The sequence below is a fragment of the Lineus longissimus genome, chromosome 7, assembly GCF_910592395.1.
Source record: "Lineus longissimus chromosome 7, tnLinLong1.2, whole genome shotgun sequence".
Taxonomy (NCBI): domain Eukaryota; kingdom Metazoa; phylum Nemertea; class Pilidiophora; order Heteronemertea; family Lineidae; genus Lineus; species Lineus longissimus.
This window is the reverse complement of record NC_088314.1, coordinates 1,780,824-1,801,692: the sequence shown is the minus strand read 5'-3', so window position 1 is coordinate 1,801,692 and position 20,869 is coordinate 1,780,824. Positions and strand designations below refer to the sequence as shown.

Below are 20,869 nucleotides of genomic sequence, written 5' to 3'. Positions count from 1 at the left end.
CAGAACCTGCCCTGGTGAATGTTGTTTTCATTCCAGGCACCATCTGTGGTAGACAATGCCTCTGGCAAATAAACAACGCCCTGATTAGATGTTTGCTGGGCACCGCCTTGGTTTCCTACTACCTCGCCTCAGGTGAAATCATCCACCTTCCTGATAATCACCTTTCAAACACCTTGGGTCATTAGTGTCATCACAACCCGCTAATTATCGTGGGACAGATAGGACAACACCTGAGATTTTCTTAAGTTTCTTGAACGTACTCCAGGTCCTCGGTTTCCCACGATTCTGGTTTCTCGTAACAACCAGATGTCTTTGTTAAACATGTGCCTTGCCATGGATTATGATGCAGGCTTCTTTGTCGCTTCTGTTGCTTGTCTCTCAGGAGCGTTCCTCAGGGAATGAATATCGGGGATCACTTTCATACCGTGCAACACGATGACAAGTTTACAGCCTCCCGAGTCCTGCGTTGGTCGTAGGTTGGGACGATTTCTTGGTAACACCTTTTTCTGTTGCATAAAAACCTTGCGGATCTGAGGCTGTCTCTTCTAATGAAAATATTTATTCAGTCATTTTGTGTAAAAAAGCACTTAGATGAAAGTCTCCAGAAACATAAATTTTTATCTTGAAGTCTGGGTAAGATAACACTCGTGGGTTGCTATGGTTTGGTCAGACATTGTTGAACTCTGGATGCTTAATCATAGTTGGCATACCTGGGTGATCAACAAGCTCCTCCTCATTGCATTCAGGTTGAATTATCTTGGTTGGGACAGTATCTCTTGTTCAAACTACAAATATTGATGAGCATACCTTCACCAATCTACATCAACATGATACTGCAACTGACCGAGGAGTCCTCCTAGCGGTTTGTTATTTCAGCGGACATGATATTTATCAAAATAAGTTTGAGGGGGAAACAAAAGCTTGCAGTGTTTTTGTTGATGCATAGCTTGGGAAACATGAGGGTATTGATGGTCAAATAGCTGCTTCATGAGTGTTGATGCATATATGACTGGCAATAGGACTAGCTCTAACACTAGGCTGTCAGGTCAAGCTAGAATGTTGAGAGTGTTAACATTGTCACTAAGGTCTCAAATTGAATTGTTGACCTTGACCTCTACCCTCCTGCCTTATTCATGCTCAATGACCTTGACCTACAGACAAGTTCATTTGGCATTGGATGTGTAGTTTTCCCTCCTTGCTATTCACTTGATCATGAAATGGAATTCCATGATCGAGATATGCCTGCAGCTAAAGCGAGGTAAAATGCCATCATTTAGCTTCTGCTGGCCAGACACTCGAACGTGCAATGCCTGGCAGTGTGCCACCTGTAAAAGCCTCTAAAGATTACCTGATACTTCACGAAAAAGCTGACAACATGCAGGCCATCGTCTGTTGAGATTTAGCCCTAACGTCACACACCCTGTTTGATAAATGTACCCACTGACTAAACCTGCCCTTGTGTGTTATGCATTGATGTTACTGGTAGTAGGCCCCCACCCTATGCGATGGGCAGACTTCTTTTCTATGCCGCAGTATTAAAGAACATGCATCCGACTGGCATAATACCACCTGTACATTCATCTCAAACCTATGAGTGACTAGTCTCACAAATATTCAGGATTTGAAGTACAGATGAATTTGATAGGCTTTTGCCTACAGCAACTGAGAAGTGTCTGCTGTTTGAATCACCATAGGTTGGTGCATACTGGCATATTTTGATCCTTCTTGGGAGAAACGTCCATTTGTTGAGGCAGAATCATATCATGCCTCACTTTCATCTCCTCTTTCCTCTGCATTTCATGTTCGATGGTAATGCATATCACTGCAGTCCAAACACACAAATCTCAGTTCTCCCCTTGTTCAAACCCAGGGCCTCATCTCCAGGGGTTTTACCCACGGGCCCTGGCTCTCTTGCCGGAGCTGTGTGTGTGGCTGACAGCCGTCCCCAACTGCTCTTCTAGTCGACCTTTTTCTGCATGTCTGTATCCTGGCAGTCCTGATCAGATCCGTCAGCTGACAAATCGTGTCAAGATGCTCCCGTCTCAGGATGTCATTGTATCCATATGACACATCTGTTGTCATGAACCTAATTCTCAAGGCCTCTCTGTTAATAATTGTGTCAAACATCCGGATGCAAAAAAGGCAGTATGTCTATTTCAAGCTACCGAATTGTTCTAGATCAATTAGTTGGAATGTGGAGGGTGCAGTTCATAGGCCTATCCTATTCGAATCTGAAAGGCCTGTTTTAGGCCTGTCACAACTTGTCCAGCTTTTGATACTGATTTAGGAGTGCAGCTTGGTGATGCAAGCCTTTCTTGTTTCATTCTGAATCAACCACATCATTCAGAGGTTGGGTCGGTTGGCAGCAACAGCAACAAGGAATCATCTGGTTATTTCTTGGCTTTGTCCTGCTCTGAATGGTCTCTTCCCACAAACCAGCCAGGTCTACCGACAGAGCCAAAACAAGTGACATCAGCGTGTTTACCTGGAGAGTGGATACTTAGCTGCTGTTTGCTCATTTGATGCTGGGGCCTGGGAGGAGCAGGAGCCGCTGAAAGCTTGGCCAATAGCACCCGGATTACAAACAATACAAGCTTATGGATTAGAAAGATTCCATGTGATAGTAGGAGCATGTTCTTGGGTTGTTACTGAGCCACCCAGAGATTGCTCAGTAAACATCACGAACTGCACTACTCTGCCTGGGCATGTTTGGAGGTTGTGCCATCATTGAATGATTCTCAGCTGAGATTAACATTGCAACAAGAGGCTGGATGCCAGGGAGTGTGCATCCACAGCAGAATACGGAAGTCTTCCACTAACTTAGTGAAATCAAAGTTATCAGAGCTGCGAGTAAGGACAGATTGCACTTGGAATGCTGGACTATTGAAAGAACCTTGGCAGTTGATCTTCTGCCATATGGTAGTTTTCTGTCAGGCAAATAACTTGGAACCACTGGACATTGCACATTCTGTCAACTTGGAGGATATGAGCTGTCATCGCTGTCAGGAAAGCTTATGAAGCTCTTGACTGCTAACTGGAACTGAAGTGCTTCAACCTGATTTTGAAGTTGTTTCGTCCTTGGTGTTCCAAGTGGTTGGAGGAGACACGAAGATAACGTTGGGAGGAGGATCTCAGAGTGACCTTGATAGTTTGTGATAGGGCTCGGTGATAGGCCTACTCATACTACAGTCATATTTGATTTGCAACTTTTCAATTTTTGTGCCCATTCTGTTGAGGACCAGACATTTCCATCATGTTGAGCGTAGGATTGATGCTGATTCCAGAGTTGTCGGAGGTGACCGTGTTTGATAGTGCGCCATCTCCGTATGACCTTTACTCGAGGTCAAAGTCGGTAGATTATACGACCGCGATGAAGATGAAGGTGGAGAAGAATCGCCGGGCAGAAAATCGGCGACATTTGGTAGGTTAAGTTGACCACTTTTTTCAAGGTCCTTGCCTTCGTCATGTCACAGGGTGAGGTAAAGATTGGAAATGAAGATCGCCCATGAGGTATCTTTGACCTTTGAATTTGCGTGAGAAAAACCTCCACAGAACCTTCACTTTCTATATTTGTGAATGATTCATGTGAAACTTGAAAGTCTACCATTCATCATAAAAAGCGTAAATGTCTGTTCCCTGCACCAAGTTGTGGAGTATCTGCTTGCCTCCATCAGTGTTATGTAAACAGATAACTCAAGCTGCAGTTGCTAATGGTCTTTAAATCCCCTGCTCCAGTCAGGTAGCAACCATTGATAGGTAGGCTAATCATAGTAAAGCACAGCTCCATGCATGTTACTGCTAACTCACTCAGGAGCCCTAACGTCTTCTGTTGCCACTACTTCTCAGCTGGTCTTGGAGTCACCGTGAAACCCCTTATTAATAGCTCTCTGAGGGCACCCAACTTGATCAAGGATCAAGTCCATTCCTCGTGCATCCAACTCCCATCTCCAATCCCCATTGCTTTCTCTGCAAGGCTGGCCCCTGGATCTCACCAGTGGAGATATTCACCCAGCCAGGAGAGTCTTCCCCTGGCTATCCTGGCTATTCCTCCATCTCCCACCAGACTCCCTGCTTGCTCCAGAATGGTGCTGGCTGTTGAGTAAACAGATGAGCCAATCATAAAAACATATTCTCCGGAGAATTTCCACTTGAGTTACCAGAAACCATAATATTCCTCGGGTCTTGTTTTCTTTTACCCACAATCTGTTCCGTATTCTGTAAATGCGATATCACGAGTTTTTCCCATATTCCGATTCATTCATGTTGATTTTGCAGGAACCTCAGCGACAGGTATCCCTTTTCCTCAGTCAGAATAGTACCCCAGAAGGAACACTTCAACACTTCACTTTATAGCCCCCCCCCCACCTCCCTTGTGTTACTCAATACATTTATACTCATGGCATGTTTTCTCTCTGTCTCTTTTCAGTCGGAGATTGGGTTCGGTAAAATAGAGTCGTATACGAAACTGGACAAACTTGGAGAGGTAAGTCACGAAGTTAACGGTGTCCTAGAGCAAGTCACTTTACATTTGTTGCCAGAACTGGGATTGGATCCTTGGAAACAATCAAATGGCCTGGATTTGACAGGATGACTATTGGACTAATAATCCTGGGTTTCATTGTAAAATATGAGGTAGTTCCGGGCAGAAAAAAGGCTTGTTTATGTTCCTCATCTCCAGCCCATTGAGGACTTTTTGGGATGTTTCTCCACAAGTGGTTTGGAATGGCATGGAAGTACTAAGTAATCGGATTATATCAATAGGAGGTATTGATGGAGTGCAGAGAACTAGCAATTCATTCACAGTAATAGCAAACATCCGACTCTGATAAACATCAGCATTCTTCCACGTAAGTTTTTTGGCAACGTGAAACATGGTTGACCTTTGCATAACTCTCTTTGAAGTTGCGTAGAGCAGGTATACTCGTAAACAAACATTTTTACTTGAAGCGTCTTTTTCACTATACCAAATTGTAAGTTCAGGGCGACTGTTCAGATTTCATGATTTGAGGCATTGCAAAGCACCTGAGATAGCTGTTTCAAGTGGGTTTTCTGGTGCCAAAGTGCTGTTCTAACTATTCCTGATTTTGGCCAGGTAGGGTGGAGCACTTGGATATCTAATCTAGTCTCACGTAGACATATTACTTGTCTGGTTTTGGCCCACCAAGGTTTTATTGGCAGTTGTTTGAATTGACCTTTAGAGGGCTTGTTGACATTTTCACGGTCAATGAAAGTATGTTTTGCAATTAGTGTAAAGACTTGCTTACGGTAGTATAATGTTTCTGATACTTCGGTGATTGGATTCTGGGGAAACCTTTGGCAGTGAAATTCACGGCGGAACGTATCAATTTCACTGATTGCCTTAATATGCCCCAAAACTTACAACTCGTGTGGTTGGAGATGAATTTAAATACAGCATTGTAGCTTTCCTCTCGATTCATTAGAACAACTGATGGAGTTGTTTACGCCTTTGTGCAGTTGTGAGGTTTCTTTTAATAGCTTTCTGATAACTGAGAAGTCAAGCTAACATGTTTACGGTGTTGGTTTCTCATTGATGTGGCTGGTAGCTGTTGGCAGTTATCTCAAACAAGAGGAAAAAGGATTCTGTGCAGGCAAAAAGACCTCAGTTCAGTTGGTTTTCTCTCTTCTCTGCCATTGCTGCGTGGTCTTCTTCAGCCTTTTTAGAGCAGCCCTCTTGCCTATTGCCTGGCTACTCAGATGTACTGCAGTGCCTCCGGAAGGCTGGTCAAGATATTGCCCCCAAAGTGCTGCAGGTTTCTGTGTATTCTCAACTCTGGTAGTAGAAGAGTGGTGTTGGTTTCCAGTTCAGTTCCAGTGCTGGTTCCTGAGCTAGAGTCATACACTCGAGCCACTTTTTGCTCCCCATGTTGGAGTTTGAAGTGATTTCCCTCTCAAAGATTTAGGAATACCCAAGCAAACTCGTAAATGAAAACTGTGACTCTATGAAATATCCAACCTTGCAGTAATTGTAAGTTAATAGACTCATATTGTCTGTCTAGTTCCCCAATTAAGTCGGCCTACTCGTGTATTAACTTGAAACCCCGTTTTTTGGTAATCAGGTGGAATTTCAGATGAGTCGAGAAATGAGTTCCAGGTCAAATGTATTTGTTTTCCTGTGTAATCTGTGTAGGTAGAGGTTTGGAATTGTACATATTTTGAGGTGGAATAGCCGGTACCTTTGGGAAAAAAGCTGGCTTCTCGCCTCACATGTACCATCCTTCTGCCAAGAAGTAGTCTGAATGTGTCTGATACCACCATACTAGAAACAGCAGGGGTACTAGGGTAACGTTCCACACCAAGGCTATTCAATTTACACGGTATTTTGTGATTTGATGGAAAAATTTCAAGTGTTATCCTAGTCAAGCCACCTGTGGTTCTTTGGGTGGAGCTGCTGGCAGATGGCCGATGTTTATGATAGCAAGTGGTTTTGAAGATCTCTGGTAGTTCGTGCAAAGCACTGTGATAGGTGGTGCATGCATGTAGGATGCATTTCTCAGACTAGTTGCTTCATATTAAGCAGGTGAAGGGAGTGGGAAAGCAGGTTGGATTCATCAAATAGTTTCTTAAAGCGCTTCAGGATTGCAGTCGTTTTGGGATAAAGGAGAAGCTATAATGCATACCCAACAAAGAGGGGTCTCAGCGTTCAAATCCATGCCAGCTCCATTAGAATCTTGAGCTTGATACTGATATGTGCCTCTTCCATTGGAGTTAGCCTGAGCCCAAGTTGTTACAACCATACTGGTTGCAACTCTTCCCCGAGCTGACCCTGAACTGTTTCAACCTACACCTGACCCATCAGTTTGCAATACTTGTTTGCACATTTCACGTATCTGGTTCTGGTTTACCTCCCAGATGGAGCCGGCCTGTGGCCATGGATTTGATATCAGGATCGATACTTGTGGTATCGGAGTTCGCTTGAGGGGAATGATTGGTCACAAGTTCACCTGCATTCCGAGGGGGAGCTGGTCAATAACATGTTGATGGAGTGTCGGTTTAAGATTCCAATTCCATGTTGGGGGGGATGGTATGTCTGGATGCCTTCTTAATTATACCTGTGTGCTAGTTAAGCTCATTAGAAAGGGCAACTACTGCCACTGCCAAGCTGCTTCAAGCAGCTGATTGGTTAGCAGGAGTGGAAAACTTTGGCCCTAATTACACACCCTGTAATCATATACCCATACACCCAGAAAAGACCTAGGGTGACCCACATGTAAATTCTCTTTGGTCGTAAGAAAGTTGGGCTCTGTTCAGATCAATGATGGACATCATATCTTTGCAGAAACTCCACTCATGTGCCATTGGTTGTGAACCGGCTTGAGCTAATTCTCTGCCTGATTTCTCTTTCCAGGGTACATATGCAACAGTATATAAGGGTAAAAGTCACCTGACAGATAACCTGGTAGCCTTGAAGGAAATCCGGTTAGAACATGAGGAGGGTGCACCCTGTACAGCTATAAGAGAGGGTAAGCTTACTTGGGAGTCCTCGATGATTGCTCTTCAGAGTCTTTTTGATAACCAGTACAAAAAGGCCCAGTCGGAAGATCTGTGTGCCCGAAACTGAGGGATACAAGGCTGACCTTGACCCAATTCTTCACATGAGTTTGAATATGAATTTGAATTTGAAGCAATCATCGAGCTCTAGATAAGAAGATGATGAAGAAGACTTGGGACTGGCATTGTTGACCAGCTTTTTTGAGGTGCTTGAGGGCAAACATTTACTCCCATTATAACTGTCTTCTCCCTTCTTTCAGTGTCACTCTTACGAGATTTAAAACACGCCAATATAGTTACGTTACACGACATAATACACACGGAAAAATCTTTAACTCTAGTCTTTGAATATTTGGACCGGGATCTCAAACAGTACATGGACGACTGCGGTAACATAATGAACATGTCCAATGTTAAGGTAAGCGACAAGTCCTTGTGGAAATGTACAGTTTACTCTTGGAAGTTGACCTCAGATTTAAGTGAATCAGACAACAAATGGTACCATCAGAAAGAGTTGACTGAGAGCTTTCCAACAGATGGTCTTTTTGGTCGGTTTTGACAGTTGCTGACTTGGACCAGTTCCCATCATCCTGTACGAGTCAACTGATCTCCCATCAGCCATTGAGGAAAACTGAACCCCAGAAAACGATATCAACAGTGAAGTTTACGTCTTTGTATTCATATCGCTCTGTTTCTCTTACAGTTGTTTTTGTATCAGTTATTACGCGGACTAAATTATTGCCATAAACGACGGGTATTGCACAGAGACCTAAAGCCACAGAATCTGCTTATAAATGATCGAGGCGAATTGAAACTGGCAGATTTTGGTGAGTGGAATTTGAATTGTTTGGGCTTTTTGCACCAATGAAGTAGCATCAGGTGAAGCTTAATACCCAGCCCCTCCTGTTTATAATCTAAAAGGCTTCACTGACCTTGCAAGGAATATAGATAGCATCATTGAGGCAAGGGGCATGCCTGATCACAGCCTGAAAATGGTATTTTAGTCACAATTTTAGTCTGGTCGTCACTGTCAATTTGCTTTGGGAAGACCCAATGGGTGGATGAGAGTTCGAAAGCTTGCCCAAAATGAATCTCCATTCTTCTTGAATTGCAAATCATCTCTTCTGCCTTGCAGGTCTTGCTCGTGCCAAGTCCATCCCAATAAAAACTTATTCAAATGAGGTGGTGACGCTGTGGTACAGACCTCCAGATGTCCTGTTAGGGTCAACGGAATATTCCACACATATAGACATGTGGTAAGTTACTTGTAATGTCTTGATCCGCAGGGTGGTCAAGTGATGTCATATGGGTGTCAGTGAACTCCATGCCTTGGAGGACTTCCTAATCAGCGAATATGGAGAGTGGTATTAAGAATTTGTGTAGTAGATCAACTCCAGAGCAACACTTACATGTATCAGCTGCCAGTACCTTATGCAAACATGTGTTCAGTTGACTTTTTGTCTAATAATCTCACATTTATCTGGTCTTCAGGGGTGTAGGTTGTATATTTTTTGAGATGGCGTGTGGCCGGCCGTTATTCCCCGGGTCGACCGTTGACGACGAGCTCCATCTGATCTTCAAGGTGCTTGGCACGCCCAATGAAACGACCTATTCTGGGATATCCCAAAATGAGGAGTTCATCTCGTATAACTTTCCCAACTATATAGCGGAACCTCTTCTAAATCATGCTCCGAGGTAAGACCAGTGTGACTAGAGGGCTAGGAGTGTAGATACTGATTCCATCCAAAAGTACTCGTGGCAATGTCTCCAACGAGTGGTTATGTCAGTAGGTTTACACCAAAAATTTGAAACACTGAGTTTTGTTTTTCACCTCAGAAAATGTACTCATGATGAGGCTATACCTCTCAGCAGGAAACATATACATGTGATCGTTTACCTCTAGCCATCATATGGCTGAGTTCTTGATATAAAAACTAGCATTTTTGACTCTACAGGTTGTACTTTTTCTGATTTCAGGTGCGATTCTGATGGTCTTGATCTCCTGCGCAAGCTATTACAGGTATGTTATGCTGTGCTTATCTTTTGGTGCTGGGCTGCTTTCACGGTGATATCATCATCATCTTGGGAAGTGCCATATGGATGGAGTTTGAACATAAGTCTGCACAGAGGCACTCATGCCTTTGATAGGGTAGCCTAGTGCTCATCTATACTCAACTTTGAAAAGACAAAATGGTGACTGAACAAGAGAGTTGGTGGTGAGTTGGACTCCCTGATCAGTACTACACCATCTCACCTATGTGTAGGGACTCCTTACTGTCTCCTCTACTATAGTCAATATCTCTTCTATTTTCAGTTTGAAGGGCGAAGGCGTATCTCAGCCGGTGATGGCATGAAGCATCCTTATTTCAATTGTTTAGGACCAAATGTACATAAACTGCAGGATAGTAAGTGATTCTTTTTGTTCCGAATTATGGGTTTAGGGGGAAAGCAGACTTCTTTTTTCATCCGGCATTAAATCGTCCGACTTTGTTCTGAAATAAATGCAAACGCTCAGCCCTCAACTTGATATTTTACGAAAATAACTTAAAATTTTTCTAAAAACTGTCCACTTTCCATTTCAGCATCTTCCATCTTCTCAATCCCCAGCTTATCACTTCAGAAAGATCCTGGCATCCGATCGTCAACGCTAGCCGCTGTCGGTAACAGCAGACGGAGACAGAGCATGCTGTTCTAAATGCGCCAGACATAGTGACTGAATCATGGATTGCTTGAGACTTTAATACTTCTCCTGCAAGGTTCACCAGTCTTGGGTGATTTGCGTGACGTGCGGTTATCGTGGTTCACGTCATAGTGTTGCCATAGATAACAAATCTTGGATCACAGTGGCCTCATTCAAAGAGTTAGTTTATACTCGACATCGACGCTGCAAGTTTCAGTAGAAACAGTGTCATTTGGTCTTGTGAGAGGAGAGACACACTTTTCAGGTCAAAGTGCCTGACGTTCAATCGATCCAAAGTGCCAATGCAAGGACTACTTTCAAGAAAGCATCTCTGAATCTCAGACCAAGGTGTTTGTGATTCAAGGGAGTAGCTGGTTCCCTTTAGGGAGAACTTCTTCTTCTTCTTCAGCGTTCGCTCTGCACTTGGAGGGGTCATTCTCCTAGGGGTAATCCTCCTCCAAGGCGGGATGAGCGTATCCTGCGTGCCACTACGGTTAGGCACCAATTGGGTTTATTGGCCTAGTGGTCCGACTTTGGCGAGAGAGATAGAGTCCACGCAAGCTACTCATGTTTTTCACTTGGTGGGTTCTTAGCTTGCCCTGGCATAGACACCAGGTACAAGGAACCTCGGTTTTGAGTCTCATTCGAAGGACTGTGAAGAGCCAGGAATTGTAGTTCCTTGAAAGCCACGCCGGTTCATCCAGACATACGATCCTGGGTTCTCCCCGGGCCCTATTGCGTGGTGGCCAGCAGTGTTAACCACTAGGCCATGAGGCTCCTTGTTTTAGGGAGAACAAAAGTTGTTTGTTCAAGTGGCTTATGATGTTGGCCCGTATGACTTAACCCTTTTAGGGACTGGAGGTACTTTGGCAATGGCTCCATCAGAAAGTTGTCATTGTTAGCTGTTCGATGAATGGTCATGTAAATAGGTTTAAACGACAGGATATTGAGACATTTCTTTTGTCTTGCACTTGGCCGCACACACTGCAACCAGTCCTTAAAGAATCAAGTTATGATGCCAGTACCATGTACTGACACAATGTACTGTCTGTATAGGAGAAAATATCGTGTGTCGACCTAGTCGCTGAAGCTTTGCTTTTGCTTTGTTAGTGCTGTGATGTTGGGAGATGTGAAAGTCTGGCAGATGTTAGGAATAGGTTGCACTCTGCAAGGGGTCACAGTAGCTACTGAGGAAATCCTGGAACTCCCATTGGAGTACCAGGCACAAGCTGAGAAGTTGTAGAGGGTATCCTTATGGGATGAAGCAGAGCTTGATTCTGTTGTGGAATTTGATTTCTAGCTGAGGGCATATCTGTTGGAACCACTGGTGGTCCACGACACTGGTTAAAATCATGTTGAATTTTAAATTCTTTGATGAGTTGAACGTTGTCTCGATGTGAGAAAACAACGGCTGGGTCTTGTTGATTTTATTGCATATATTCAAGTTGTTTTACCTGACATATGCCAGAGGGACGTGACACCAAATTCCAATAACCTTGACCTGAAGTAATCTCAGGGTCGTTCCAAGGTCACTGAAAAGGGGCGGGTTTTGATCTATTTGCAGTTACAGTGACTTTTACTTCAAAGTTTGTTGCATGTGTTAAGTCATTTTAGACATTGCTGAACAAAAGAGTCTGTGGTTTGTCCTGATCACCGTGGACGCTACACGCTGGACTTCGGTGTTCAACACAGGGTTGTATTCACGACCTGGCAGACTGTCCTGTCCATCAGTTTCTAGCAACTTTGCCTGCTGACAGCAAAACTGTTAAATTCACAGCATAACGCAGATGATGTACCTACGAATTGCCTTGGTGCTGACGTCATAGATTTATTATTTGTAGAACCTTCTAAAGGAATAATACGCACTGCCGGTGTTGAAGCTGTGAGGTGCTGGAGATGTGGTGCGTTATTCACTGGTAGGGGGCGCAACTAGCAAGCATTTATAACTAGTGTACCCATGATTTATTTTCAACACATGTTGGTGCTCTCCTTAATAAACGTGGAGAAATTGTGACTGGGGAATTTTCAAGATAATTAAATATTATTAGATGAAAAAAATGTGTTTTGCTGAAAATGTTGCCAAATGTATAAAAGGTTATATTTTGAGAGGCAAAATCATGGGGCTGATATTGCATGTTAGATGCACCTTCATATGATTGCAATAAATTCCTATAAATTATGGGGTTAGAAGCCCGTTTTTAATAGGGATAAATCTGTACTTTAAAAATGTGAACATTTTGAATTAAGAATAATTCCTTTTACAGTTGGGGAGATATACAGTACTGTACTTACAATGTAGTGTGTGAAACCTGTTATAATGAACATTTTAATCAGAAGAGCGCTATGTATTAGCAGTAGAGGGTATTTGCCTTGTACATTTCAGATTTCTGCATTCAGTCTTGTGGAAGTTATTGGAAGCCATTCTTGGTGTTTACGCACACCTACTGCTATCTTTGGCCCACTAACACTCGAATGACACACGCTGTATTAGCCCCCAAATCTGTCCCTGCATTTAGTGATTAAATGGATAGAATGGAACGTAGCAAACTGGGATCACTATGTACGCAGTAAACGTCAAATGATGTCATTTCAAGATTTGTTTGTGGCCTAGGAAACTTGTAGGTGTCCGTAAACGTTTCGATCGGAGTGTAGGGAATTGTTGGCACGGAAAAGTCCTGATGGGTTGCTCCGGCCTTTGTCGATACCTTCCCTGGTTGACTTTTTCTGGCCAACATTTTCACTTGACATTTAGCTGTTGATGCAGTGCATAATTCACTTATTTATCTGTATATGCTGTTGTCAAATTGCACCTTGTCTACAAAATGTCTTTCTGACACATTATGATGCACATTGCAAAAAAAAATGCCCATGAATAATTGTTCTAGAATAACTTTTTTATCACTCTTGTTTTTTTTTGTTGCCGACATACTTTTTGTTATGAATGTGAGAGAATATTGTTACACTGTGTTGGTATTAAAGCCTTGAGGTATTATAGTTGACTCCTGGACAAAGGATAAGGCATCTACGGACTACAGGTATCATCAGTCTTTGTTTCACCTTAAACGACCAATTAATGAGTGATTCATCCTTGGCACTTTTCAATGCCGGATGATATTTTACTGATGGGGTTTGTACAAGATGAGTTTATTCTGTGGGGTCTTTTAACATCAAATTTTTGGGCACGTTTTATGCTGCAATTTTATATGGTGGACCTTTTGATCATGTTCTAATAATTTCATTCTTTGCATAGTGAAGTCAATATGTTGCTAGCTGGAGTTGGTGAAATGTTGACAGAATAATGTTGGGGTTTGTTTCTTAGCTGCACAGATAATTAGAATCATTTCGTTGTTCTGTATCAAGCCTGGTCTCAAATTGCACGTATGCTCTTTGTTTTGGTTGTCCCAGGAACATTACCCAAGACATTCATGACATTGTTGATTCGAGGATACTGTGAACCATGAGTTTTTCCTCGGGACATCCTGTAGTTTGCTCATTAGCATACGTCTGCTGTGACGTCTGCTGTTCTTGTGATAAACATTCAGCTGTTTGTGTTCAGGTCTTACATTTCCATTTGTTCACTCTATTTATATTTGCCGCACGGCTAGGATTCAGAGTATCTTGAAAATAGAGACATGGTAAAGTCATTGATGGTGAGATATGTTTGGGTTACTTCAAAAATACTTCAAGCAAATTGCGAAAAAGGTGGTGGTGTTGGAGTTAAAAATGCCATCGTACAGTATACTTTGCAAATAGATGACTTTCTTCGGTTTACTTGTTGTTTCAAAGAATCAATTACAAGTGCTCTGTCTCCAAGGTTTTCTGAATCGTTACGCCTTGTGGTTTAGTCTCATTTCATTTCTCAATGGTTTGTAAATAGAGGAGATATATTTGTGTAGTGTGCACGTACACAATAATCATTTATGAGTATCCAATCAGCTGGCAGAGTAGATTAAACATGTATTTAGTTCTCAAAAAGAGGGGCTGCAGCTCCGATTTTCAAGTGTGGGTAACTCCCTTTCAGGGCATTTTTGAAAATATTTCAGCCGAATCTAAGGTACTCTTAGAATTTGACCCCTTTATGATTTCATCGGGATCATATTCAGATGAAATAAGACGTAAGCATATCACAGATTTCAAAGCTCTAACTTTTAAAAGTGATTCTGAAGTTGCTACTTTTGGTGCCATATGCTTTGTTTGTCCCGTGCTAGTCATTAAAACATGCTTACGTCGGGGATTTGGATAATAAGCCACAATTGCTGTTTATTGTTGTTCTTGATACAGCTTGACACATGGAGACGTGCTCCAACTGGGAATCCAACCTATGACTTCGGTGGTGCCATGCGCCAATCTCCATCATGTCCTTCCACTGCACCACTCTTTCAGACTAAGTCAATCAACCGATGAACACTTCACAATGTGCAGCATTTGTGGCTTGTTATGGGGGTCAGTCTTTCTATTGCCAATGTATCAAACAGTTTGCCGAAATTTCAGTGGATAAGATCCAGAATATCACTGAGAAAAAAGTAAACATCACATTGGTACTTCTGCAACAACCCCATTCATGAATTTGTATATTGTAGTGAAGTGAATCAAGGGAATCTGTTGTTCACTGAGAAGTGCATTTCAGTGCAAGTGAAAAATATATGGAAAATGGAAATTTTTGGTATCATTGGCCTTACTTGTAGGTCTGTGGGGCTGCAAGGGAGTGTTCATGTACTCAGTGTAACATTGAAAGTACATCAGTCTCCCTCATACATCTGACAGGTTAACTAGTTCCATTTTCCTCATGACACAGATGTACAGTTACACTTATTTCATCAATTTTTGTGCAATCTTAAACCTAGATCCAGCAAGATTTGAACACTGGTGCTCGTAAAACAGCAGAAAGTCCTATGTCTTGTTATTATTGTGAGGTTACGTTTACTGCCGCCGAGCAAAGTTGTGTGGAATATTAGAATATACACAACATCTATGCTGTATTGGTCCAGTTCAATTCAAAAGAAGAGGGGTTTTCAAGACGTTGTGAGTTGTTGATATAAGCTAGAGTAGATGTTGAGTTGCGTCTTGGCGGGAATGAAGAGACTGACGTCTTGAAAGCATTTCATGTTGTTTTAAGAGCATCGATGTTCTGGGTGTAAAACAGTTGGTGCAGAGGATTATCAAAAGTGTATAATGAGAAACACTAAAAAGTGTTAACACTGACCATGCTCTAGAAGGAACACTCTTTGGTGTTCTCACAACTATTAGAACACCCTGGTGTTCTATAAATATTCTGTAGATTATTCTAGGCTTTTTGTCAATAAACAGATTTCTTTTGCAAGTAAATTCACCGAGTTCTTCATTGATATTTTAAAAATCTGTGGACGTTTTCATGACGAATTTGCCGTTATTCTTGGTATTGTGGAACTTCCTGAACACCTCCTACTGCCTTCGGAACAGTTCTGAGATGACCTAAAAATGGTTGTACCGACCTCTCTTGACTGGACAACACTCGCTTTGTGTCTAAACAGAAATGAAGATACTGTACTTGACTACACAACAGTCCAAATAAAGTACAAATACTGATCTGTTTAATGTCCTCCTTGTTGAGAAATGTAAGCAGTTGGTTTATGGTGGCAATAGCTTCAATTTGCAGCTAAACTACATTTGAATTAAAAAAACAAAGCAGTTAAACGCCTTTGGGACCTTTGTCTGTTCCAATCAACGGTAATACCATATTGGGATGGACTCGAAGCAACAAACGGAATGCTATTCTAATCATATTTTATTCAAATGGAATGAATTCAAGTAAATTGGCACACTGGCAATAGATAGAAATTATCAAAATATATTTTATATACATTTAGCACATTCATTTTGAGAATCCTGAATTCCCAGCGCTGGTGATCATTCGCTTAATCTCTCCTCCCATCACTGCTGAACATATCGCTGCCATTTCTATGCAAGACGCTGCCATGTACTGTGAGACGTCTAATCTGAATGTCAGTGTGGTTCACTGCTTTCGTTCACACAATAAAGAAAGCTGTGTGGCTTTGCGGCAATGTTCACTTTGATCATGGGCAATCATAATAGCACACACAATAATAGCTCGATATAGTACAGGCATACCCCTAATCCACTAAAAATCTGATTTTGACACAGAGAAGGTTTTCTCACCGAAACCTCTGTGATTAAAACAAGGCCTATGAAGCTTACGTCATAAAGATGAAACATTCTAACCGAGGTGATTTAGAATATGTTGCAATTGTTCATTACTCTCTGATCATTCGTTCCAGTTCAGCACAGACCTCGTCCATGGTTGGTCGTTTCTGCACATTCTCGTCCCAGCAACGTTCCATAAGCCCCCAAAGCGCCACTGGAAAGTGTGGTTGGCATTTCGGTCTCCTTCCCAGGCGTGTGTTCTGAAAAACAACTCCAACGCTATCTTCGACAGCAGGATCGATAGGATGATTTCCAGCTCCTTCGGCGCAATACCAGAGGAAAATCCCAAAAGCATAGACATCGATTTTGTTGTCGTAGTCTTGTGTGTCCGTGGTGAGCATTTCCGGTGCCATGTGGATTGGCGTCCCCAGTAAGGATTCGTTCATCAATCCAATCGGCTTGCAACAACCAAAATCAGTCAGAATGACCCTGCCATTCTCACCAAGCTGAAGGAAGGAAGAAGAAAATTATCTTTTATGTTTACATTTGCATTAAAGTAGATTCATTACTGTGAAGTCACTCAAGGGCTGTTGCAACCCTCAATATGATAAATGCGTTGTATTGGATATCACTGCAGAAGATCCTGCAGTACCAGAATGATCTAATAGTATTAAAATTGGATTAGTGTGGTGATGGTGAACTGCTTATAAGCAGGAGGTTATAAGTTTGACTCTTGGAAATACCACCACGACTGCTTTATCTTACTGTTGTTGAGCAAGACTCTTTACCAAGATAAGCTCATGGAAACTGGCTCAATTACTGTAGCGTCAGAAGTTCTCGATAGTGACCTTAGCTTTAACCTGAAGGACCAATTTGGATCAAAGCCATGTATAATCAATATATCTGGACCCTCGTGACCTCAACTACTGTTACATAACTCGGAACAAACTTACCAAAACGTTTGCTGGTTTGATGTCGCGATGAATCATTTTACGCTGATGGAGATACCTGACAGCATATCCTGCTTCCAGCGCCATCTTTAGGCGATCATTCAGACGAGAGTACTGTGGTAACAATGCTAACAGGTCACCCTTCATCTCCTCAATGAGCATACCAATCTCAGTGGAAGGCGTCCCGGCTCCATCTTCGCTTGTATCATTCAGGATGATGCAGCCATGGAGCTTGGCCAAATTCGGATGACTTAGTTGCCTGAAAAAGGTGAAAAAAACATTACTTAAGATTATCCGGACCACCAAGCAAGTTCTTCCTCTGTCTTACTCTCAAAGAAAACATTAAAAGTACCTACCGTAGATGATGGACTTCTGTTGCTATCTTATCAAGGGGATCAGCCCCCTTGATGCACCTTCCTCTGATGACCTTCATGGCCAACTTCTCATCATTCGGACCTCGAAGCTTTGTCCCGTGAACACTTCCCTGTGTCCCAGAGCCTAAGGTTCTTAAGCATTGTGGAATTCCATAAATGTGCCTGTCCACCAAGTCTAATGACCTTAGCTCGAGTGATGCAATGCGTGGGGTGTATCCTCGGATTTCCTTCCTGGCCGCTTTACCAAGTTCAAGCTGCTTCTGGTAGACTTCCTTCATCATTCTAATCTCCTTCCTAAAACTGGTGTGTCCAGATTTGATGTGGTCCACCAATTCCCTCATAACGCCATCCTTGATGCGTGTGGCACTCACTTTCTCCAGGCTATCACCTGCAATCGCTACCTTCCACTCCGGCATCCCAACTCCAGTACGGCCCATTTCACCCTTGAACATACCCACGAAGCGCCGCAACAAATTCCGCAGAGCATTTCTGATCTTCATCTTCAGCTTTTCCTCAAAATGCTCCTTTTTCGGGTCGAACTTGTAATTCTTTATCATCATGCCCTTCAGACTTTCCACAGTTGCACTCTTGCCGTCTGTGTCCTCCAACTTGAGGTTACTCAACTCGGACCACATTTGACTCAACAACCCATCGTCCTCACTGAAGTGTGCCCAAACCTTCCGTGACAACAAGTTCCCAAGTCTGTTGTACACAAACCGCTCAATTTGCTGACGGCATTCCTGGACCAGTTCACCATTATTTATGAACCCATTTGCTGGAACAGTAATTTCTATCACATTCGTTTCTTCGATCCCATAGACCATTTTCCCATCAAATGTCATGGTTGCAGCAGCTCCCTCTGATGGCAGAGTCTCTGTGCTACTGATCATTGAATTTCGCTTCTTCTTCGGCTGGTAGGGCTTGTACTTGTATTCTGCAGCACCTTTCTTGATATCATCAAAGATTTCCTCGCTGAAACATGCTCTGATCACCTCTTCTAATTTCTGTCCATCACCAGCGATCTTTCCCAGGATTTCATCATGAAGCTTATCCTCACTTCTCTCTGCCCGCTCCACAGTATCCTTATAGGCATGCCTCTCATCGTATATACGATTAGCCTCATCGATGAAGACATCAATACACATTCTGTGATTATCCGCAAGGCTTTTTGCGGCACAATCAATATGGTACTGCAGCTGTTTTTTGGTGAAATCAACAAGACAGCTCTTGAATCTGTCAAAAGCTTTTGTGTAACGATTTGGCATCGTCTCTGCCTTCTTGCGATGTGTTTTAATCTTCCATGCTGACAACCCATGGAACCGAGGACAGTCTTCCATTGCCACCGAACCATCCAGGAACCCCTCATCACACAACTTGCGGTAAACCTGAAATTGGTAGTAAAGCAAACTAAAACTTTGTTCACCTGTCACTTTTGGGGCCATTCACTAGTCCATTTAGTGGGCAGGAAGAAATAAAAATTCGAAATATGGAACCTTAACGGTTCAGAAAGGACATGAAGGAAGTCATTCAAAATAGTTTTCAGAAAGTGCCACTCAAGGAAGTTATGAGAGGGGATCAGTGTAGCAGCCTGGAGGGGACTACCAATCAGGTGCAACCATCTACTATGTATACAGGCTTTAAGAAGCCATCAGCTGAGGTCTCCAAATTAATGTAATTCCACCAAAGTTCGGCCATCTTACTGCGCTCTTGTTCTTAGTTTCCTTTTCTTCAATTTCTTTCTTGTAATCATCGTCATCATCATCATCGTCCTCATCACTCTCTTCCTCACTGCTGGACATGTCATCCTCATCTGCCTCAATCTTGGTGACGACAAAGAACATATTTTCAGGCAGCGTCTGCCCGAGGATGCTGTTGATATCTTCCTTATCCTAAAGGATTAAACATACAAACATCAATGAATAAACCATAAGGAGTCAACTCTACAGGTAACCTGAAACAAGAGAGTAGTCTAGTGTTCTTGCTGGGACATCAAACACACCATATTTCATGGCACGGCACTACACGAATGTATGATTTGCTTTCATTACCAGGGCATGGATGGAAGTGTACTGTAAATAGAGATGTCACACTCACACATCTGTGGCCATGGGTCACAGACTCCTAAGCATTTGTTATAATTTGTCCAAACCTATCAATATCATCATGGTCATTCGCAGGTGCATTTGATTTCATCGCTGAACATGGCTGCCATTCAAAATATCCTCCCCCTCAGGTAATATGATTTTAATTTTGGATGAGGGTTAAAGGCAAAGTTTGTAACTGTTTACCCTGAGTGTGAGTTGATTTCTTCCGTCAATGACATAGATAACAAGGGGCAGGATTGACTTCATATGGTCCATCACAAGGTCGTCAAGAAGACTGTTCTCATTGCGTCCCGGTGAATCAATAATCCGCACCCCGCTCTTCAGGAAATCATTCTCGATCCTCGCGATCACTTTAGCGTAAACCGCCTCCTTATTCTCTCGCTTCTCAAATGGCAGATTCACCAAATCAGCAGGAATGTACTTCTTCAAGAGTCGCTCTTCTGACAGGACCTTTCCTCCTTGGCTTACAATTATAACCTTCGGTTTCTCTTGGCAATCGACATGCTCTAACTGGGTCAACCTGGCTGTACAAGGCCTTTGGTCTGCAGCTAGGACGGTCTTCTCAAGTAGTTCATTGATGAAAGAACTCTTTCCCGACTTGGTCTGTCCAACGACAATAATGGACGGTTCTTGGTTCACGACCTGGTCAACCTCTTCCTTCTCTTTCAGCAGGGTTGTTATGTTCTCTTTGAAGCGTTCATCGTCGACATTTCTTGTCAGCTTTTCTTGAATCTGAATTGTAGAAGTGGTCTCGGTAATAACAATACTGTATTGAATAATAATGATGTCGAGACATGTGAGCCAAATAAGGACTTATAGTCAACCACGATCTATAGCATATGTAACTCTTGATACTAACTAGGTCTGGGTAGCTCTAAACTCACTTTCAAGTTTCTGACATCTCACCTCTTCCGCAACTTTTCGAGTGTCATGAACCAACTTCACAAACGTCCTTTTATCACTCGAAAACCCCTTAAAAATCTCTTTCAGGCGATCAGCGGCCTTCTCTGGTGTTTCTCCACCACGTCGGTCCATGATCACAGCAGAAACAAGCCTTAGAAACGAGTGAAAACTGTTGTATGAAAAACAACCCCAAATCTGCTCATTTGT

At 42.6% G+C, this 20,869-nt stretch overlaps 2 protein-coding genes across 8 annotated transcripts in view; one reads left to right on the top strand and one right to left on the bottom strand.

The window, feature by feature from the left end:
• Positions 1–15,514, top strand: part of LOC135491747 (cyclin-dependent kinase 17-like) — a 45,723-nt gene extending 30,209 nt beyond the window's left edge. For all 7 annotated transcript variants that reach the window (XM_064777868.1, XM_064777865.1, XM_064777866.1 and 4 more), the window contains 9 exons: positions 4,427–4,483; positions 7,367–7,481; positions 7,770–7,927; positions 8,213–8,336; positions 8,645–8,765; positions 9,001–9,204; positions 9,487–9,529; positions 9,824–9,914; positions 10,092–15,514. In XM_064777868.1, coding sequence (XP_064633938.1) covers positions 4,427–4,483; positions 7,367–7,481; positions 7,770–7,927; positions 8,213–8,336; positions 8,645–8,765; positions 9,001–9,204; positions 9,487–9,529; positions 9,824–9,914; positions 10,092–10,204 — 1,026 coding nt within the window. In that variant the 3' untranslated portion in view covers positions 10,205–15,514. The remainder of the gene's footprint in view (positions 1–4,426; positions 4,484–7,366; positions 7,482–7,769; positions 7,928–8,212; positions 8,337–8,644; positions 8,766–9,000; positions 9,205–9,486; positions 9,530–9,823; positions 9,915–10,091) is intronic.
• Positions 15,515–15,941: 427 nt separating this feature from the next.
• On the bottom strand, positions 15,942–20,867 carry LOC135491369 (dual serine/threonine and tyrosine protein kinase-like). The gene is made up of 6 exons (XM_064777189.1): positions 20,666–20,867; positions 19,943–20,491; positions 19,355–19,543; positions 17,637–19,039; positions 17,284–17,539; positions 15,942–16,836 (listed from the first exon to the last, which is right to left on the bottom strand). The coding sequence occupies exons 1-6, from the start codon at positions 20,792–20,794 to the stop codon at positions 16,441–16,443; spliced, it is 2,922 nt and encodes a 973-aa protein (XP_064633259.1). The 5' UTR covers positions 20,795–20,867; the 3' UTR covers positions 15,942–16,440.
• Between the last annotated feature and the right edge of the window lie 2 nt (positions 20,868–20,869).